The sequence below is a fragment of the Pongo abelii genome, chromosome 13, assembly GCF_028885655.2.
Source record: "Pongo abelii isolate AG06213 chromosome 13, NHGRI_mPonAbe1-v2.0_pri, whole genome shotgun sequence".
NCBI lineage: Eukaryota > Metazoa > Chordata > Mammalia > Primates > Hominidae > Pongo > Pongo abelii.
The window spans coordinates 58,504,754-58,524,597 of record NC_071998.2 but is presented as its reverse complement, the minus strand read 5'-3'; the positions used below and the strand labels follow the sequence as shown (position 1 = coordinate 58,524,597).

The following is a 19,844-nucleotide window of genomic DNA, read 5'->3' as shown; positions in this document are numbered from 1 at the left end:
ACAAATAACTTAGATAAATCACAAATCAGAGTGGAGAAATGAGGTGTTTTTAATCAACAGCATCCAACAATGTGTGTTGAGTTTAATTGAATCCAGGTAGAGGAGGAAGTGGGTGCAAGAGCTCGAAGTATGCTGAGAATACAGTTTTATTTCGAAATTCCAGGAGACTTAGAAACAACATGGTAATGATGAAAGGAGCCCTGAAGAGACTCTATTTTTTTTTTTTTTGAGATGGAGTCTTGCTCTGTCGCCCAGGCTGGAGTACAGTGTCACGATCTCGGCATGCTGCAACCTCTGCCTCCCGGGTTCAAGCAATTCTTCTGCCTCAGCCTCCCGAGTATCTGGGATTACAGACACGTGCCACCATGCCCGGATAATTTTTGTATTTTTAGTACAGATGGGGTTTCACCATGTTGGCCAGGCTGGTCTCCAACTCCTGACCGCAGGTGATCTGCCCGCCTTGGCCTCCCCAAAGAGCTGGGATTACGGGCATGAGCCACCGTATCTGGCCCTGAAGAGACTCTTAAGAAACTTTCATAATAGTTTAAAAAGCTGTGTGTGCGCTTACAATTTCTGTCATAAATCTATGGCAACCACAGCACAAACATTTTAGAAAAAGAAAAAAAAAACAACTCTAGGTTGAGTGTGGTGGTTCATGCCTATAATCCCAGCAATTTGGGAGGCTGAGGCAGGAGGATCACCTGCATCCAGGAATTTGAGACCAGCTTGGGCAACATAGCATGACCCATCTCAACATAAAATTAAAACCTAGGCATGGTGGTGCATGCCTGTAGTCCTGGCTACTCTCAGGGGACTGAGGTAGGAGGATCTCATAAGTCCTGGAGTTTGAGGCTGCAGTGAGCTGTGATCTGGCCACTGCACTCAGCCTGGGTGACAGAGCATGACCCTGTCTCAAAAAAGAAAAAAAATTCTATTTTCCTACCTCTCTAACATAACTGTGAATAGTAGTATTTCCTTCTAGTTTTTAAGTACACTATTTAAAAACATGGAAGGTTTTCAAATAATGTACTTAGATTTAAATACATTTTTAAGCTTAAGCTTATACTCATATAATAAGCATAGTAACTAACAGAATGTTCTCTGGAGTCAGATAGTCTTGGGTTCAAATCCTCCAGACATTTCCAGCCCTGAGTTTTGCATTTGTTAAATAGGGATGATAAACCTGGTTCATAGCATTGCTGTGTGGATTCACTGAAGTGCCTATCAAGTGCTCAGCACAGAGCCCTGTGTAATGTAAGCACTCAGTAAATAGTGGCATCATTTTCTGTTTTCACACACAAAAAATCAGTCGACCTTCTGCAATCCTAATAATCAGAAAGTTCTTCTTAATGGCCAGAAGTATACCTATTTTTAGTCTATGCATTTGGCAAAATTTCATTCCACAAATTGTTTGGTGGTCCCAGGAGCTGCTTTCAGGATCTTCTATGACCAGCTTGTTGAGAGCTTTTGTTATCTGTGTTTTCCTCAAAGATTAGACTCATCAGATGTGTGAAAGCCAAAACAAAGGAATGACCATTGGTGCTCAGAATGAGAGAGATTGGTTTAGTTGTTTAGCCAGGCTATGTGGCTTTGTTCCCAGACCACAGATTATAACCACACCATTGTGGGCACCACATATAGCCATTTTGGTAAACTAGATATGGGTTGCTAGGGACATGGGCAAGAAACCATAGGTGGGGAGGTGTGGACCTCTCAGCCCTGCTCTCTCAAGCCTGGCCATATTCACATCTGCAACTGGGACTTTGTTTCTGTTCCAGAACTGTTTATCCAACTGCCAACTTGACATCCACTTGGAGACCTCATGAGAACCTCAAACTTAGTATGCCCAAATGAAATTTTCAGCCCACCAGAAGGTAACCATACTGTCTTGAGTCTTACAGTTACCCTGTAAACAAAGGGATTAACTTTACTAGATAGCAACTTCCTGCCCATAAAGTTAAGAAAAGAGCCCCTCAATGCAAATGTTGGTTTTGCTTATCAAATAAATGGATTCTTCATTCTTCAGGATAGTTACAGATAACAATGGACAGAATAGCCAGTTAATTCAATAACTCCTTTAAATTGTTGAAAGTATTTTGTGCACTTTCTTTATATCGCTGCTTAGAGTGTTAATTGGTAAAATACTCTGAAGGACTAATACACAAACACTTTCACCCAGCAATTCCAATTCTAGGACTTTATTCCACAGATATATTTATACATGTATGAGTTCACATGTACAGTTTTCTGAATATTTTTTGTGCTGGCAGAAAACTAGAAACAACAGAAATGAATGAAAGAGACTAGTTAAGAAATTATTTCCCAGTTATATAGTAGAATACATATGCAGCTGTAAAAAAAGAATGAGGGAATTATTATGTATTTATCTATTAAGTGAATAAAGCAAAATGAAGATCACCAGCAAACAGATAAACAAATTGTGGTATTCATACAGTGGAATACTCCTCCATAATAAAAAGGAATGAACAATGGGTGAACACTACAACATAGATGACTCTTAATACTGTATTCCCATTTGTGTAAATAAAAATGTGGGAAAGAATGTATATATGTATTTGCTTATAAACTCTATAGACACAGAAGGAAACACAAGAAATTATTACCCCAGGAGGCAGAGCTTGTAGTGAGCGGAGATCGTGCCACTGCACTCCAGCCTGGGCGACAGAGCAAGACTCCGTCTCAAAAAAAAAAAAAAAAAAAGAAATTATTACCTAGATTGTCTATGCAGAGGGAACTGGGTACCTGGCAGACAAGAGTAGGAGGGAGACATTGTACAATGTGCTTTTTTATACTTTTTATATTTAAAATTGCAAGATATATTACATGCTCAAAATAAAAATAGAATAGCTTATATAACTATGTCTAAATATTACATGTAGTTTTCTTCTCTGGCTATTTTCTTTTTGGTTTTTATATAATTTTTAAAAATCCACTTACTTAGCCCAGGCACATAAATGGAAAGAAAAATATGCTTAAAATTATGTAATTTGCAAAAACAAATATTTAGATGTTTTAGAGTTAGTATGTTTTTGTTGGTTTCTAGTTTAGTTCTACATGGCATTAGACTAGCTACTCTATATGATTTCTGGACCTTTGCAATTTGTTGAGATTTGTTTTATGGTCGGTGATATGGTCAATATGTAAATGTTTAATGTGTGCAAGAAGAATGTGTACTCTGAAGTTAGGCGTAGTGTTTTCTGTATATGTCAGTTAGCACAAGTCTGTCTATCATGTGCAAGTTCTGTGTGTCTCTGGGTTTTTTTAATCTGCTTGATAGAACAGAAGTATGTTTGAAACTTTTACTATAGTTGTGGATGTAATATTTTTCCTCTACTTTTGCAGTTCTTGCTTTATATATTTTGAGCCTATGTTACTTGGTACATACATATTTAGAATTGTTGTGTCTTTCTGGTGGATTGCCCTTTTATTATTTAGGAAATGTCTCTCTCTTCGGTAATGCTTCTTAAAGTCCATTTTGTCTGATAGTACTATAGCTACCTCAGCTTTCTTTTGGCTAGGTTTCATAACTTTTTAAATTCTTTCACTTTCAGTCTTTTTATGTCCTTATATTTAAAATGTGTCAAAAGAAAGAAAGAAAGAAAGAAAGACACCACAATCTACCTGTGTTACAAACATGTATATGTAACCCTAAACCTAAAATAAAAGTTAAATATAAATAAATAAAGTGTGTCTCTTCATGAAAACTTGCTTAGCATCATTAGTCATTAGGGAAATGCAAATTAAAAATATAATGACATACCACCACATACAACATATCTAGTATAATGGCTAAAATTAAAAATACTAACAACACCAAGTATTGTTGAACATATGGAAAAACTGGAACACTGATTATGGGAGTATACAACCACGTTGTAAAACACTTTAACTGGTCATTTACCCAAGAGGAATGAAAGAATGTATCCATATAAAGATTTGAACACAAATGTTTATAGCAACTTTATTTGTAATAACTAAAAACTGAAAACAACTCAAATGTCCATAGACAGATGAATGGATTTAAAAAAAACTGTGTTATATCCATACCATGGAATACTCCTCTATAATAAAAGGGAGTAAACTACTAATACACAGTGCAATATAGATGGATTGCAAAATAATTCTGTTGAATGAAAGAACCCAGACCAAAAAAAGAGATATATTGTATGATCCTATTTATATAAAACTCTAGAAAATGCAAATGATCTACAGTGACGGAAAGCAAATTAGTAGTTACCAGGAGAAGGAGGGTAAAAATTAAGAAGGGGCATGAAGAAACTTTTTTATTGTAGTAATGGTTTCATGGGTCTGTACATATGTCAAAGCTTATCAAATTGTATACTTTAAATATGTGCAGTTTATTGCCAGCTAATTATACTCAATCTGTTTTTAAAAGTAAAATGTGCTTCTTATAAGTAACAATTTTTAAAAATGTAGTCTGATGACCTTTGTCTTTTAATTAGAGAATTTAATCTGTTTACATTTAATAACTGATATAGGCAGGGCGCGGTGGCTCATGCCTGTAATCCCAGCACTTTGGGAGGCCAAGGCGGGTGGATCACCTGAGGTCAGGAGTTGAAGACCAGCCTAGCCAACATGGTGAAACCTCGTCTTTACTAAAAATACAAAAATGAGCCGGGCGTGGTGGCAGGTGCCTGTAGTCTCAGCTACTCAGGAGGCTGAGGCTGGAGAATTGCTTAAACCGGGGAGGCAGAGGTTGCAGTGAGCTGGGATTGCACCATTGCACTTCAGCCTGGGCGACAGAGGGAGACTCCATCTCAAAAACAAAAAACAAAACACACAGAAAAAACCCTGATATATTTGGGTATAAATGTTCAATCCTACTGTGGAATTTTTTTCCATTTTGCCCACTTGTTTCTTGTTGCTATAGACATTGCAACCATACATGTTTGACTTATTAGAATCCTAGTATTAATTAGTACTTTTACCATTTCCCAGATGATATAATATGGGCTTTAAAACACATGAAATCCGTTTACCCCTCATACCTTTTGTGTATCATTGATGTTTTAATTCTATGTATATTTTAAACTTCACATTATTATCATTATTATATTTATATTGTACAGTCACTATCATTTAGATTTACTTATGTTTACCTTTTTGGTATATTTCAATGCTTTCAGCACTTCTGTGTTTCCCTTTGGGATTGCTTTTCTTCTGCCTCAAAAACTCTCCTTACTATTTATTTTAGTATGGCTCTGCTGGTAATAAATTCTCTCCGTTTTTGTTTATCTGGTAAAATCTTTTTTCCTTTCATTACTTATGAAGAATATTTTCACTAGGTAGAAAATTCTAGATTGTTAGTTATTTTATTTCAGCACTTTGAAGATGTCATTGCATTGATTTGTGGATTTCATTTTTTCAATTGAGAAGTTAATTGTTGGTTGCATTATTATACTTTGAAGATAATGTGTCTTTTCCCTGGATGTTTTAAAGATTTTTCTCTTTGACTTTCAGTAGTTCTACTATGATGTGTCTAGGTTTGATTTCCTCTGTATTGATTCGGATGGGCATTTATAGAAATTTATGAAGCTGTGTCTGGTATTTTTGCCAGCCAATATTTCTTTAAATATTACTTCTGCTCCAGTTTCATCTCTCCTCCTCTTTTGGGATCCAGCTTACATAGGTTACATCTGTTACTTTATGACTCAACACACTTTTCTGGAAAGACTCTTTTCTTTAAACACAAGACACTAAATGGTTACAGGTGTTCTTTTAGGTGATTATGCTGCTTCATCAGTAGATGGTGATTATATCAAGAAGGAAACATATGATGATATATAAAGGCTGGGGAGAGGAGGTGTCTCTGAAGACAGTGAGAAATCCTTCTCTAGTCTTGCTGCTGGAACCCACAAACACTTAAGTCATCTAATACACATTCTACTGTCTTCAGAGGAATTTTCTAAGTGAAAGGGATTTGGGACTCCCCTGTCAGGAAGAAACATAAGTTCCATGCCTTCCTAATAAGGGGCAAACTTTTCTTTGTAGTCATGTTTCCACCTGTTGAATCTGTTTTATGGAAGTTGCACAGTTATGGCTTGTCTGTTTATGAGAAGAGATAGAAAATATGAGAAACAATAAAACCTGAAATAATCCATTGTGAGGCCACAGACTGAAGAACTTACAAGGAATTTATTCTAGACTTTATGGCTGAAAATACATATGCATATATGTATACGAGTGTATGGAGATACAGTTATGGATAGAGATCTATAGATATATGTGTAGATATATAGATATATAAAGTTTGCTACAGAAATTCATTTTGTACACTTTTAAAAGTGCACTTTACTAAAAGCATCCAAGAATGCATCTCAGAAAAAGCCTTAGATTTCTTTTATGTGGTCAACTCCAGGAACTACTCACTCTTGAGCTAGATGTGTGTTTTCAGACCTTATCCATGCCATGCACAATGATCTAACCCTTTGATAGCTACATCATTCAAAGTCAGTTTTTCTACATGCAACAAATTTTTAAACCTTGATTTTTATTTATTTATTTATTTTGAGACAAAGTCTCGCTCTTGTCCCCCAGGCTGGAGTGCAATGGCATGATCTCAGCTCACTGCAACCTCCGCCTCCCAGATTCAAGCGATTCTCCTGCCTCAGCCTCCCGAGTAGCTGGAATTACAGGCACCTGCCACCATGCCAGGCTAATTTTTGTATTTTTAGTAGAGATGGGGTTTCACCATGTTGGCCAGGCTGGTCTAGAACTCCTGACCTCAGGTGATCCACCCGCCTTGGCCTCCCAAAGTGCTGGGATTACAGGCTTGAGCCACTGTGCCCGGCCTAAACCTTGATTTTTAAAAACTACTACCCTGCCCTAACCTTGTAACTTAGGAAGTTTGGGGAGAGGGGTGTATAACAACCTTTCACTGCTTATTTGATGTAAATCATTTCTAGTCCTGAAACAATGGCTATTTTGCAAGGTTTAATTATACTGTATGTTGTGGTTGCATCCACATGTACACCCACAAATGTCTGTAATTAATACTTATTACTAGCTTTGTACTTTACACTGTATTCGTGGAGTGTTTTACAGTCATTTGTTACCAAGAGTAAATTATATATTTGCTTTTCTTTACCCCACCCCTTTCACTATTGTTTAAAACATGTCAGATTCAGGAAAACCTCAAGAGACCCAAACCTCTTTCAATACTTATAGACAAAGTTTTTTTCCTTAAATCAGTTTTAAAATCCATCCAGCCATTTTGGCTGCCGGCCATACCAGCAGATAATGAAAGAATTTTCCTTGAGGGTCGAAAGCCAGGGAGAAGCCTTCCAGGGCTGTTTGGTTTCCTAGCACAGCTGCTGGAGTAGCTCGTGGTGCTGACTGATCTGCTTGGAGATTCTTGTGCATCTTCACCTGTTAGAGCTGGAAAGATCTCAGGACTATACAGCCCAGCCCCTTTGGTTTACATATAATGAAACTAAGGCCCACCTTAGTCAACTAATGTGCTTAAACTCAAGCAAATGGCAAATGGCAAGACTCAGGACTCTGTCAATGAGTTTTCATTCTTTTTCTTTATTCTTCTAGATACATATTTTATAAAGAAATGAGGCAGCATGATGTTTAAAATACTTAAAGTGAGAATGAGAAAAACTGATGTCTACATATCATGAAATGGTTTAAAAGTTTAAAGTGCATTGTCTTCTCCATTAGAACTTCTTTTACTAATTTTTTTCTCAAAATCTGGCTCAGAAATCTTGTTTTAAAAGCTCCCTAAACATTCCTAGGCAGAATTAGTAACTCCTTCCTCTTTGCTCACAAGGAACTGTGCATATTCCTGTAATAGAATACTTACCATATTATATTATAAGTATTAAATTATTCATCTGCCCTCCTCCCACCTACCCACTGGATCAGGCTTCACAGGAGCGGCAACAGAGAGCCCAGCAATTTGTGTGTTCTCAATGTGGAATGAATGAATGAATGAATGAACCAACCATTCCTTCACAGTCTTGCCCTATCAGTGAATCTTATGCTTTATTGAACATAAAAATCACCTGGAATTGCTGACTTAAAATACAGTTTTCCAGGCCATACCACAAGAGATGCTAATACAGGACTGGGGTGGGTCCAGGAATTCGAATTTTTATCTAAGTAGCTGATGACTTAATGCAAATGATCCAGCAGCCACACTTTGCAAGCTCTACTCTATGATTAGTTGTGGTTTGTAGTCCCAATTGAAATATCATAATTATCTGCTGATCCGAAAAAAACATAGAGCTTCTCTACCCACTCCTTACCACCAATCCATCACCACCATTCTGACTCCTTAGTCACAATGGGTATTGACATTTTAAATAAATCCCAAGGCTCCCTTCCGGGAAAATAAAGAAGATAATATTTATAAACTATTTTGAGTTCCTTAGAAGAAGGGTATCTTAGCTCATTAAGGAAATATTATCATGATATAAATCTAACATCATGAAACTTATCTTGGACATGTCAAATTTGGTCTAAGAATCAAAGGTAGAGGAAAATAAAACCCACGCACAGTACCTGCATGGAAACGGAACCTGTGCAAACACCTGCTTTGGCTGTGTTCCTTTTTGTGGAGACAGATGTCCCCCTTCACTAGGACCAGGGTAGAGATGAAGAAGGTTGATTTGGACATTGGGGTGCTATATGTTCTTTTGGGACTGAAGTTCCGTATTAGGAAACTTAATAGCTGACATTTACATAACTTTTAAACATCCCAATTAGTACGCTCTGTCTGCACACTATTTTATATATATGCAATTTGTTTGTTTTTGTTTTTGTTTTGAGACAGGGTCTCACTTTGTCACCCAAGCTGGAGTGCAGCAGGCATGAACACAGTTCACTGTAGCCTCAACCTCCCAGGCTCAAGCAATCCTCCCACCTCAGCCCCCCAGGTAGCTGGGACTACAGGCACACACCACCATACCTGGCTAATTTTTGTATTTTTTGTAGAGACTGGGTTTCACCATGTTGCCCAGGCTGGTGTGGAACTCCTGAGCTCAAGTGATCCACCTGCTTTGGCCTCCCAAAGTGTTGTGATTACAGGCATGAGCCACTGTGCCCAGCCATATGGATTTTTTTAAAATTATGAACTTACATAACTTCACAGGAGACAGACCTGTATGAGGTAGTTATTCAACTACTTTCTGACTATGGAAAGGATTTCTGATCCTTGTAGTATATTTCCACATATATTGTTATATTGTTGTGTGTTTGTATTTAGTTGCTCATACTATTTTTTACTGTAGCTTACTTTGTATGCAGGTTTCCATGGGTCAACCTAATTTATATTTTTGTCATTTTAAATGGAAAAATGATATCCCATATATTTTATACTATTATTTGTTCAGTGTTCTTTCCAATGTGGGATGCTTTGGTTATTTCCAATTATTTGCTATCATGCTATCATATACAGAATTCTTATGTTCATTTCTGCTCAAAATTATATTTTTGTTTGTATGAATTCCATGGTGTATATGTCCCAAAGCAAGATAGTTAGATAAAAGAGTAACAGCAGTTTCATAGTTCTGGTTGCATATTACAGTATTACTTTCCAGACACATAGAGCCAATATACAACCCTACCAGGGGTGTGGGGCATGCTGGTTTTCCCACAGCTTGACCAACATGAAATTTTATCATTCCAGCCTATTTCTGCTAGCTTAATATGTGTGTAGGGCCTCACTAGAGATATTTTATTTTGAAGTTCTTCAAATGATATGAAGCAATTCTTTTCCACGTGGAATGATTCACTATTTTCATTTTAAGGACAAACCATTCGTTCGTATCTGACAGTTTTGAAGTGACAGGTTTAATTGCCTTCTGTATAATTGGTTCTGTAGGGAGAGAAAATAGGAGAGTTATTAGGTATCGGGTTAGGCTCAAAGTGTCAAGGAAGAAGATTAGTTGTGTAGTTCTGAATTTGGAAACTTGTACGTGGATGACTGGAACAGAAATACCAGTTGACCGTGTTTAAGAAGGGCTAGAGAGCAGGAACATTCTGATTTCATGATAACAAAAATACTAGAGTTTTGACATAGGACAACAGATCTCGCTTCAAAACGAAAGCAAGACGCTGTCCTTCCTGCCTCTTTGATCCTCTCACAGTGCCACTTTCTTTCCTGAACATTTTCAGATATTCTTATTTCAGATAGACCACTCTGGTCTATAATAGGACCAGTTTTAGAATGGCCGTAAAACTAAGACATGTTGTTTGAGAGCTCTTAGGGGAAGACCTGGAGGCAGCAGTCTCAGGAGAAGTCAGTCTTATCTGTAAAAAGGTCAGCTGGATCACAGAAAAGGGCTTTGGCTTGGTTGTGTTGGCCCTCCATGGCTTATGATCCTCTTTCAAGTAAGCAAATAAATGATTGCAGTGTTGGTTTGAGTCCTATGGTGCCAAACACAAGATACATTGTTGCTCATGCAATATAGACCTTTGTTTTGGACAGTGGTCTAATCTGCTGATTTTTAAAAAAATTGGTGACTGTCCAACTTATAATTAAAATCAGTCTATCAAGCACTTGGAGACAAAATCTGAGGTTATTCTTTCATTCCTAGTTGTCACACTAATTTTTTGCCTTCACTTTTGTCTCTGTAGAATATTTACATGTACACCTATCTCTATCTATTTAGATATAATTTATATACTACAAAATTCACCCATGTGTACAGTTCAGTGATTTTTAATGTATTCACAGTCATCACTACAGTCAATTTCAGAACATTTTCATTACTCCAAACAGAAATCCCAAACTCATTAGCAGCCACTCTCCATTTCTCTACAACCTTAGGTGACCACAAATCTACTTTCTGTCTCTATAGATTTTGCAATTCTGGGCATTTCATATAAAGAATCATAGAACATGTGGTCTTTTGATTTAGCTTATTTCACTTAGGATAATGTTTCCAAGGTTCATTTATGTTGTGGTGTATATATGTACTCTTTTCCTTTTTATTGCTGAGTAATTTTCCATTGTGTGGATATACAACTTTTTGTTAAGTCATTCATCAGTTGATGGACATTTGGATTTTTTCCATTTTTTGGCCTTTATGAATAACGCTGCTATGAACATTCATGTGTAAGTTTTTGTGGGGAAGTGTGGTTGTCTTTTTTTTTTTTTTTTGCAACAGAGTCTTGCTCCGTCACCCAGGCTGGAGTGCAGTGGAGCAATCTCAGCTCACTGTGACCTCCGCCTCTCGGGTTCAAGCGATTCTCATGCCTCAGCCTCCCAAGTAGTTGGGATTACAGGCACGCGCCACCACACCTGGTTAATTTTTTTGTATTTTTAGTAGAAATGGGGTTTCACCATGTTGGCCAGGCTGGTCATGAACTCCTGACCTCAAGTGATCTGCCCACCTCAGCCCCTCAAAATGCTGGGATTACAGGTGTGAGCCACCACACACTGTGAGCCACCACACACTGGGATACATGGGAGCTCTGTTTAAATTTTTCAGGAACTGCCAGATGGCTTTCCAAAATGGCTGCACCATTTTACATTCCTACCAACAGCATATGCATGCTCCAGTTTCTCCACATCCTTGCAAACACTTGTTATTGCCCCTCTTTCTTGTTATAGCCAGCCTAGTGGTTGTGAAATGGCAACTCATTGTGATTTGATCTGCATTTCCCTCACGGCTAGTAGAATACTTACTTCCTATCCTAGTATTTCCTTATACTTTTAAAAAATTAAATAAAGAAAATGCTGTAGAAAATTAAGGAGCACAATTTATGCTTGCAGCTACAGCTTCCTCTGGGGTTTCACACTTCCTTGCTTCATCATGTAACGGGCCATCACTAGGATGAAGGTGTTCCAGTCTTGTTCTTCCAATCTTCTCTCCATTTGGATCTAGAACTAGAAATACCATTTGACCCAGCCATCCCATTACTGGGTATATACCCAAAGGATTATAAATCATGCTGCTATAAAGACACATGCACATGTATGTTTATTGCGGCACTATTCACAATAGCAAAGACTTGGAACCAACCTAAATGTCCAACAACGATAGACTGGATTGAGAAAATGTGGCACATCTACACCATGGAATACTATGAAGCCATAAAAAAGGATGAGTTTGTGTCCTTTGTAGGGACATGGATGAAACTGGAAACCATCATTCTCAGCAAACTATCGCAAGGACAAAAAACCAAACACCGCATGTTCTCACTCATAGGTGGGAATTGAACAATGAGAACACATGGACACAGGAAGGGGAACATCACACACTGGGGCCTGTTGTGGGGTGGGGGGAGGGGAGAGGGATAGCATTAGGAGATATACCTAATGCTAAATGACGAGTTAATGGGTGCAGCACACCAACATGGCACACGTATACATGTGTAACAAACCTGCACGTTGTGCACATGTACCCTGAAACTTAAAGTATAATAATAATAAAATAAAATAAAAAGAATCCTGGGAAAGAGAGATACTTGTCCTGCCGTGAGTTATGTGCCCACTCTTTTGATTTGTGTTTCTGCCTAGACAGTGCACAGCATGAGTGTTGGCATCTTGAAAGGAAACTGGGGTGCTCCTGAGGGAGAATAGATGCCAAAGTTGGGACAAGAGCCCAGTTTCCTGCCTCTCTAGGTGTAACTCATTGCCAAGGTCGGGAGCAAAGCAAACCATGTAGGAAACCTCATCATGCAGGGTAGTTAATAAGTATGCACTAGCACACATTTTCACAGAGAAAACATAATAAGCTTCATTTGTAATATTTAAGTATTACATTTAAAGTTACAATGTTTAAAAATTTATATATACCCTTGTTGGATACAAAGCATGTTTAAAATATATGACCTCATTTGATCCTCAGTAATCTGTTAGTTTCTAATTATATTCAGTAGTGGTATTGGTATTGTATGTTTTGGCCTCATTGTGGTTTAAATACACTTTTGTGAACTAGCCTGAGAATCCAACCACCAACACAATGATGTAATGAGAAAACGTGCTCTGAGTTCCAAACAAATGGCTAACAGATAAGTGCTCAGAAGTCAACCTGTTTGTAAGCTGGGCTATCACTGGCCAGCAGTCACATGCCAGCAGGTGTGAGTAGACAGTGGGGAACAACTTCCTCTCATGTGTGTCGCTCCCTAAAGTGTTGGCTGAGCCTTGTCCACATGGGTGATGCAAAGGATCACTCCACTAGGAGTAGTTTGGAAAAAATACAATCATTGGGAATTCCTGTAGCATCGAAGGTGCCTGCAGGGAGGTAGAAGTATTCGTACAACAGTTCTCTGGTGTTCTCTGTTGTAGCAGCCAGTCAGCCAAAAGGGTTCAGCTGCTTGAAATGAGAATGGCTGGATCAAAATGGCAGCTCAGGATTTAAAGGATTCTAGTCAGAGACCAGACATCCTCACATAGAGAAAACTCTGAATGGCTGGGGGAGAAGGAGTCAAATGCCCTGGATCTTTGTCTTGGGCCTCAAAGTCCTCCTTCTTCTGTCATCATCCTTCCAGTATTGGGCAGGACCCTGACTGCAGGCATCATGGCCTCTGTGAACTTCTCAAGGGTATGTATTATCAGACAAAATCTACGATGTCCACTAACAGGCCACTGAGAAGGTATCTTAGTCAGTTCTGCTCATCGCCCAGCCAAGGCCTACGTTGTATAACATGATATCAAAGATTGCATCTAAAATTGTGATGATTTCCTAAAATAATCATTTCATTTAGATTTTTCTATTTTAATCCAAGGTATTCTTCAGCGGAAATAAGGAAACAGTTTACTCTCCCACCAAACCTTGGCCAGTACCATCGACAGAGCATAAGTACCTCTGGCTTCCCCTCTCTTCAACTAGTAAGTATGAGTTCCAGGTTTACTTAGCGATTGGTCAAGTGCAAAAGTGCCCAGGGTATGTGTTTGCCTCCTGTTCCTTAGATCTTCCTACCATCACCTCACATTCTCCGGCCACCAGATCCTAACTCTGTGACTGTGCATCAGATAATATCCCTCTCTCTCTGCCAGCCAGTACTTAGGGTACATAATAGAACCTCTGGGAGCTGTGGTTTTGACGTCTCTAGACTAGGTGGGCTTCCAGGTGACTCAGTCTCATCCAAATTATGGTTCATATTTGGGGGAGAAGGGCTAGCTTGAAAACTTACCACCATTTGTAGTATGCATTTTTTTGGAAAAGCATATTCCAAAATCTGAAATGCCGAGTTACAGACCTCCTTTTTGTAATATAATTTTCTTGCTAATTTACATATAATAAAATTCACACATTTTAGGTGTACAATTTGGTGAATTTGGGCAATTTAGAGTCACTTAACCTTTACTCAGTCAAGATATAGAACACTTCCTTTATCCTAAAGCGTTCCCCAGTGCCCTTTTACAATCTCCTCTCCCCAGGCCACACCCTCCAACTCACGCAATCTCTGATTCACTTCTGTCACCATAATTTTGCTCTATCTGGAGCTTCATATCCTGTTACAGTATGTACAAACCTTCTTTTTTTGAGACAGGGTGTCAGTCTGTCACCCAGCCTGGGGTACAGTGGTGTGATCTCGGCTCACTGCAACCTCAACCTCCCAGGATCAAATGATTCTCCTCCCACCTCATCCTCCCAAGTAGCCGGGACTACAGGCGCTTGCCACCACACCTGGCTAATTTTTGTACTTTTTGTAGAGACAGGGGTCTCGCTATGTCGCCCAGGCTGGTCTTGAACTCCTGGGCTCAAGCAGTCCTCCTGCCTCAGCCTCCCAAAGTGCTGGGATTACAGTGAGCCACTGCACCTGGCCCTAAACCTTCATTTTTAAAACACATTTCCTCTTAAGTTGAAGATTGCCTACATTTTTATATCAATGCCAATTGTTGAGTGTGCCTATATATGTTATATTATTTGAGCACTAAATGCCAGATGTGTGCCGAGTGAGATAAATCTGACAAATGAGATTGTTTGTAAAACCAGAAGTGAATATTCACTTCCTTTGTGAGAGAGCTCCAGCCCTCCTGTACTCACTTCCTCACACAGCACAGCAGCACTCTCTTGCTGGTTCTGGTGGTTATCTTGAAGAGGTTAGGTTATTTTTTGTTTCTACTTATTACTTCAAAACCACTTCTGCTCTTAGAAATTTTGTAACCTTCCACTCAGTTTCCGGTAACCGCCATTTTGTCTCCTGTAACAATTTACACGCCGTGTAACTGTGAATCTTTTAAAGGTATGTTTTTTACCGGAGTGATTTCTGGTTATTTCAGAAGGATAATTTGTGTGTTGCGTCATTAATGAAATAGTAGTACCAAAAAACCTATAGCATCTTTTACTGCAAGAGGTAACTTTCCATGCCATTTTTTCAGAAAATCTACTTATGACTTCAGTGGCTTGCTAGACTGGCCTTTTTATTTGCACTTTTCCTGTGTTTCAGAATTGCAGAGTATAATAAAAGCATGTCAAGTGCATATTGTGTTCATTTTCAGGTATATTAGATAAGCTTTACACCAAGATAAATTAGATATGCTTCTTGGTTTAATTTGTGCTAATATATATTTAGTTGAAAATCAAAAAAAAATTTTTTTAATTGACTGAAGTTGTATTCCAAAATATGCAAAATTTAGTTTAAAATAGATTGGATACACTTTTAAATTTTAAACAAGGTAGAGGGTTTAGTGCTTTGCTTTTTTAAAAAGTAAATGAAGGCTGCAGCTTTCTGCAGTAGTTGTCTTGGGAAATAGTGTGGACATCACTCCTAAGAGACATTAAGGAAGTTTAGCTAACAGGCTTTAACCCTTTCTCTCCATACCAGCTTTTCCTTTTTTTTTTTTTTTTTTTGAGATGGAATTTAGCTCTTGTCACCCAGGCTGGAGTGCAATGACGCCATCTCGGCTCACCGCAACCTCTGCCTCCCAGTTCAAGCAATTCTCCTGCCTCAGCCTCCCGAGTAGCTGGGATTACAGATGGGCATGCGCCATCACATCTGGCTAATTTCGTATTTTGAGTAGAGACGGAGTTTCTCCATGTTGGTCGGCCTGGTCTCTAACTCCTGACCTCAGGTGATCCGCCCGCCTCGGCCTCCCAAAAAGGTGCTGGGATTACAAGCATGAGCCACGGTGCCCGGCCACCAGCTTTTACTTTAATGCCACAGCCTTACATTTTCTTTCAGGAGAAATTATTTTATGTAAAGTTACAAAGGAAAATAATGCTTAATATTTGTAAGCATTCGTTTGGTAGTTTGCTGCCTCCTCAGTAAGTTTTGATGAAAGTGAATTTTGATGAATTACCACATTAGCTGGGTAGTGAAGTTAACATGTGGCTTAGCTGTCCATTTTCTAAGAGAAGATATCAAGAAACTAGCAACAATAAGTAAAATTGTTAAAATATGCAAGAATCACGTGTTCCTACCTGTCATCATTTAGTCTTGGTTCTATTTGCACGTGAATATCCTTTAAAATATATTACTCCCAGTTATTCCGCTTTACTTTTCTGAATCTCTTTTCCCATCTCTTGACTTCAACTTCAGTATATGGCCCTTGTTCCTTCTACCTGGAGAACGGAGGCATGTGGAAGCCCAGAGGATCGAATTCTTTTTTTTTCTTTTCTTTCTTTTCTTTTTTTTTTTTTTTTTTAGATGAATAGTCTGCTTAGGAAATCCCATCTCCATAATGTTTACCTGGTATCGTGTTGTAATCTCAGAATGAAGTGGCTGTTCTTCCCCTTGAGTCATCGTCCCAAATGAAGGTTCCCCAAAAGAAATCATCAACTTACATAGTGATTTCCTTTTACCTTTAAAAAAAATATTTCTTTTCATGGAAACATAATGGAACATTTCGGTAAGATTCATTTCTAGGAAGGCAAAGGAGTAGTTTTATCATCTAAAGACTCTCAACCTAAAGCTGTTTTAGAAAACTTTCCTTAAAATGAGAAGCCGTAGGTTTTCATTGCATTATTTTGGCTAATTGGAAAATAAGACCAAGTGTGTTCTGACCTTCGTTTCTCTTACCTTTATTTTTACAACTACCATTTCAGTGCTCCACTTGCCGATACACATGGTTGTTTAATTTTAAAGAGCATTTAATTGATGTCAAGTTCTTTAGAACCTAATCATTTACACGTCTTTGTTGTTGCTGCTGTTTTGCAAGAGTGAAGAGCTTGGAGTCAGGTGCATCTGGGATGAAGTACAGTTGTCATTTATTAGTCATGTAATTTGTGACAAGCCACTTAATCTCTCTGAAGACTTCAGTTTCTTCATTTGTAAAATTGGCATAATAATGCTGTCCCTGCTAGGGCATATAGAATTATATAATAGGTCCTTTGTATATATTGGCTAATATTGCTCTCTTATGATTTGGCACTGTGGAGACACTGTGGGAGATTAAAAGAAGATGATGAATAAAAGGTGACTTCAGCTCTGAAGGGCTTTATGATCCGTTTGGGAGAACAGGTAATATAGAGTTTACTGGCTTCAAAAGTGGCAGGTGTTTAGAAGAGAAAAGGATACATGATGTAATAGGAGGCAAAGGCTTGATTGAGAAGGCTGAGAAGACTTAGAGTAAGGGTTCTCAGCCCTGACTGGACATTAAAATTATCTAGGGACAATTCAATCAGAATTCCTGGGGGTGGGGACCAAGCATCAGTATTTTAAAGTTCCCTGGGGACTTTAACTTGAAGCCCAGGTTAAGAATCATTTAAAGAACTTTGTTATTTATTTATTTAAATTTTTAATGTATTTTTTGAGATGGAGTCTCGCTCTGTCGCCCAGGCTGGAGTGCAGTGGCACAATCTTGGCTCACTGCGACTCCTGCCTTCCAGGTCCAAGCTATTCTCCTGCCTCAGCCTCCCTAGTAACTAGGAATACAGGCGTGCACCACCACAACTGGCTAATTTTTGTATTTTTAGTAGAGACAGTGTTTTACCATGTTGCCCAGGCTGGTCACGAACTCCTGACCTCAAGCAATCCACCCACATCGGCCTCCCAAAGTGCTGGGATTACAGGCATGAGCCACCGGGCCCAGCCTAGTTTTATTGTTTTTTTTTTTTTTAAACGGAATCTCCCTCTGTCACCCAGGCTAGAATGCAGAGGTGTGATTTCGGCTCTCTGCAACCTCTGCCTCCTGGGTTCAAGTGATTCTCCTGACTTAGCATCCTGAGTAGCTGGATTACAGGCACCCGCCGCCATGCCTGGCTAATTTTTGTATTTTTAGTAAAGACGGGGTTTCGCCATGTTGGCCAGGCTGGTCTCAAACTTCTGACCTCAGGTGATCCACCCGCCTCGGTCTCCCAAAGTGCTGGGATTACAGGCTTGAGCCACTGTGCTCGGCCCATTTAAAGAACTTTAAAGGTAGAAGTATTCCAAATAGGGGGAAAAATATAGAGAAAGGTAACACTTATTTTGCCCTGTGTGCTTTGAATTTCAGAAGGTATAGGAAGCAAAGACCACTTACTAACCCTACAGATATATCCTTAGAAAATACAGTGGCTTCTGTCATAAATCTGATAAATCAGATGAGAGGAAGGGTGTGTGTTTGATGTTGATTTTTCTTTTTGTTTTATTGGGATTTTAAAAAACTCTATAAATATCAGGTCTGATGACTGTGTGTATAAACATTTTCTAAGTAGATAAAATATTTTTGAATTTTGCATATTTTAGTATGAAGGGGATCCATCATTTGAAGTTGGTTTTCTAGATGTGATGATAAACTTGTCCCAGGTCTATTTGACACTCCTACCAAAATCCTTTGTGACCAGGGCTAGAAGGCAGCTGTGGCTAGTAAATAACCCTGTGTGTAGACTCACTCATTGGCTTTGGCATTCTCTATTGCCACAGCTGTGTGAATAGATTAACCAGAGACCCTCTGGTGCCAGCCACCTATTTAGGCAAACAAGTCTATAATCAGTACCTCTGTTAAAATGAAACTGTAATATACTATTGTCTTTTCATTTATTTATTTATTTATTTATTTATTTATTTATTTATTTAGAGACAGGGCCTTGCTCTGTCACCCAGGCAGGAGTGTAGTGGTACAGTCTTGGCTCACTACAACCTCCGCCTCCCAGGCTCAAGCGATTCTCCTGCCTCAGCCTCCCAAGTAACTGGGACCACAGGTACACCATTGCGCCTGGCTAATTTTTGTATTTTTTTTTTAGAGACAGAGTTTCTCCATGTTGTCCAGTCTGGTCTTGAACTCCTGAGCTTCAGTGATCTGCCTGCCTTGGCCCCCCAAAGTGCTGGGATTACAGGCATGAGTCATTACACCTGGCCTATTTTCTGATTGTTCAAAGTAGAAGCCAGGCACAATGGCTCATGGCTGTATGTAATCCCAGCAGTGTGGGAGGCAGAGGCAGGAGGATAACTTGAAGCCAAGAGTTCGAGGCCAGCCTAGGCAACATAGTGAGAACTCATCTCTACAACAAAGTTAAAAAAAAAAAAATTAGCCAGGCATGGTGGCACATGCCTTTAGTCCCAGCTACTTGGGAGGCTGAGGCAGAAGGATCACTTGAACTCAGGAGTTGGAGGCTGCAGTGAGCCATGATTGAGCCACAGTACTCTAGCCTGGGCAACAGAGTGAGACCCTGTCTCAGAAAAGAAAAGAGAAGAGAGGAGAAGAGAAAGAGAGAGAAGACAAGAGAAGAGAATAGAAAAGAAGAGAAGACATACAAAAGAAGAGTAACATGCAAGAGAAGAGTTAGGAGACCCTGTCTCAGAGGAAAGGAGGGGAGGGGAGGGGAGGGGACAAGAGAAGAAAGAGTTAGGATCTATGCCCTAAGGAAGTAAGGAGGATTGGAGACTTTGTATAGGTGATTAATAACCTTAAGCTACATATTTTATGGAGGGAAAAATCCTGTTTTTAAAAGTGAGAATAGAGAAGTTTTGAAGTGAAA

The 19,844-nt window shown here is 39.0% G+C and overlaps 1 protein-coding gene across 3 annotated transcripts in view; it reads left to right on the top strand.

Annotated features, from left to right (window-relative positions):
* The window catches only part of DOCK8 (dedicator of cytokinesis 8), a 249,849-nt gene that overhangs the window by 44,118 nt on the left and 185,887 nt on the right, over positions 1 to 19,844 (top strand). For 2 of the 3 annotated variants that reach the window (XM_024252561.3, XM_024252560.3), the window contains exon 2: positions 13,726 to 13,828. In XM_024252561.3, coding sequence (XP_024108329.3) covers positions 13,726 to 13,828 — 103 coding nt within the window. Of the gene's footprint in view, positions 1 to 13,725; positions 13,829 to 15,079; positions 15,190 to 19,844 lie in introns of those variants that run through there. The other variant, XM_024252563.3, reaches the window with a different exon arrangement.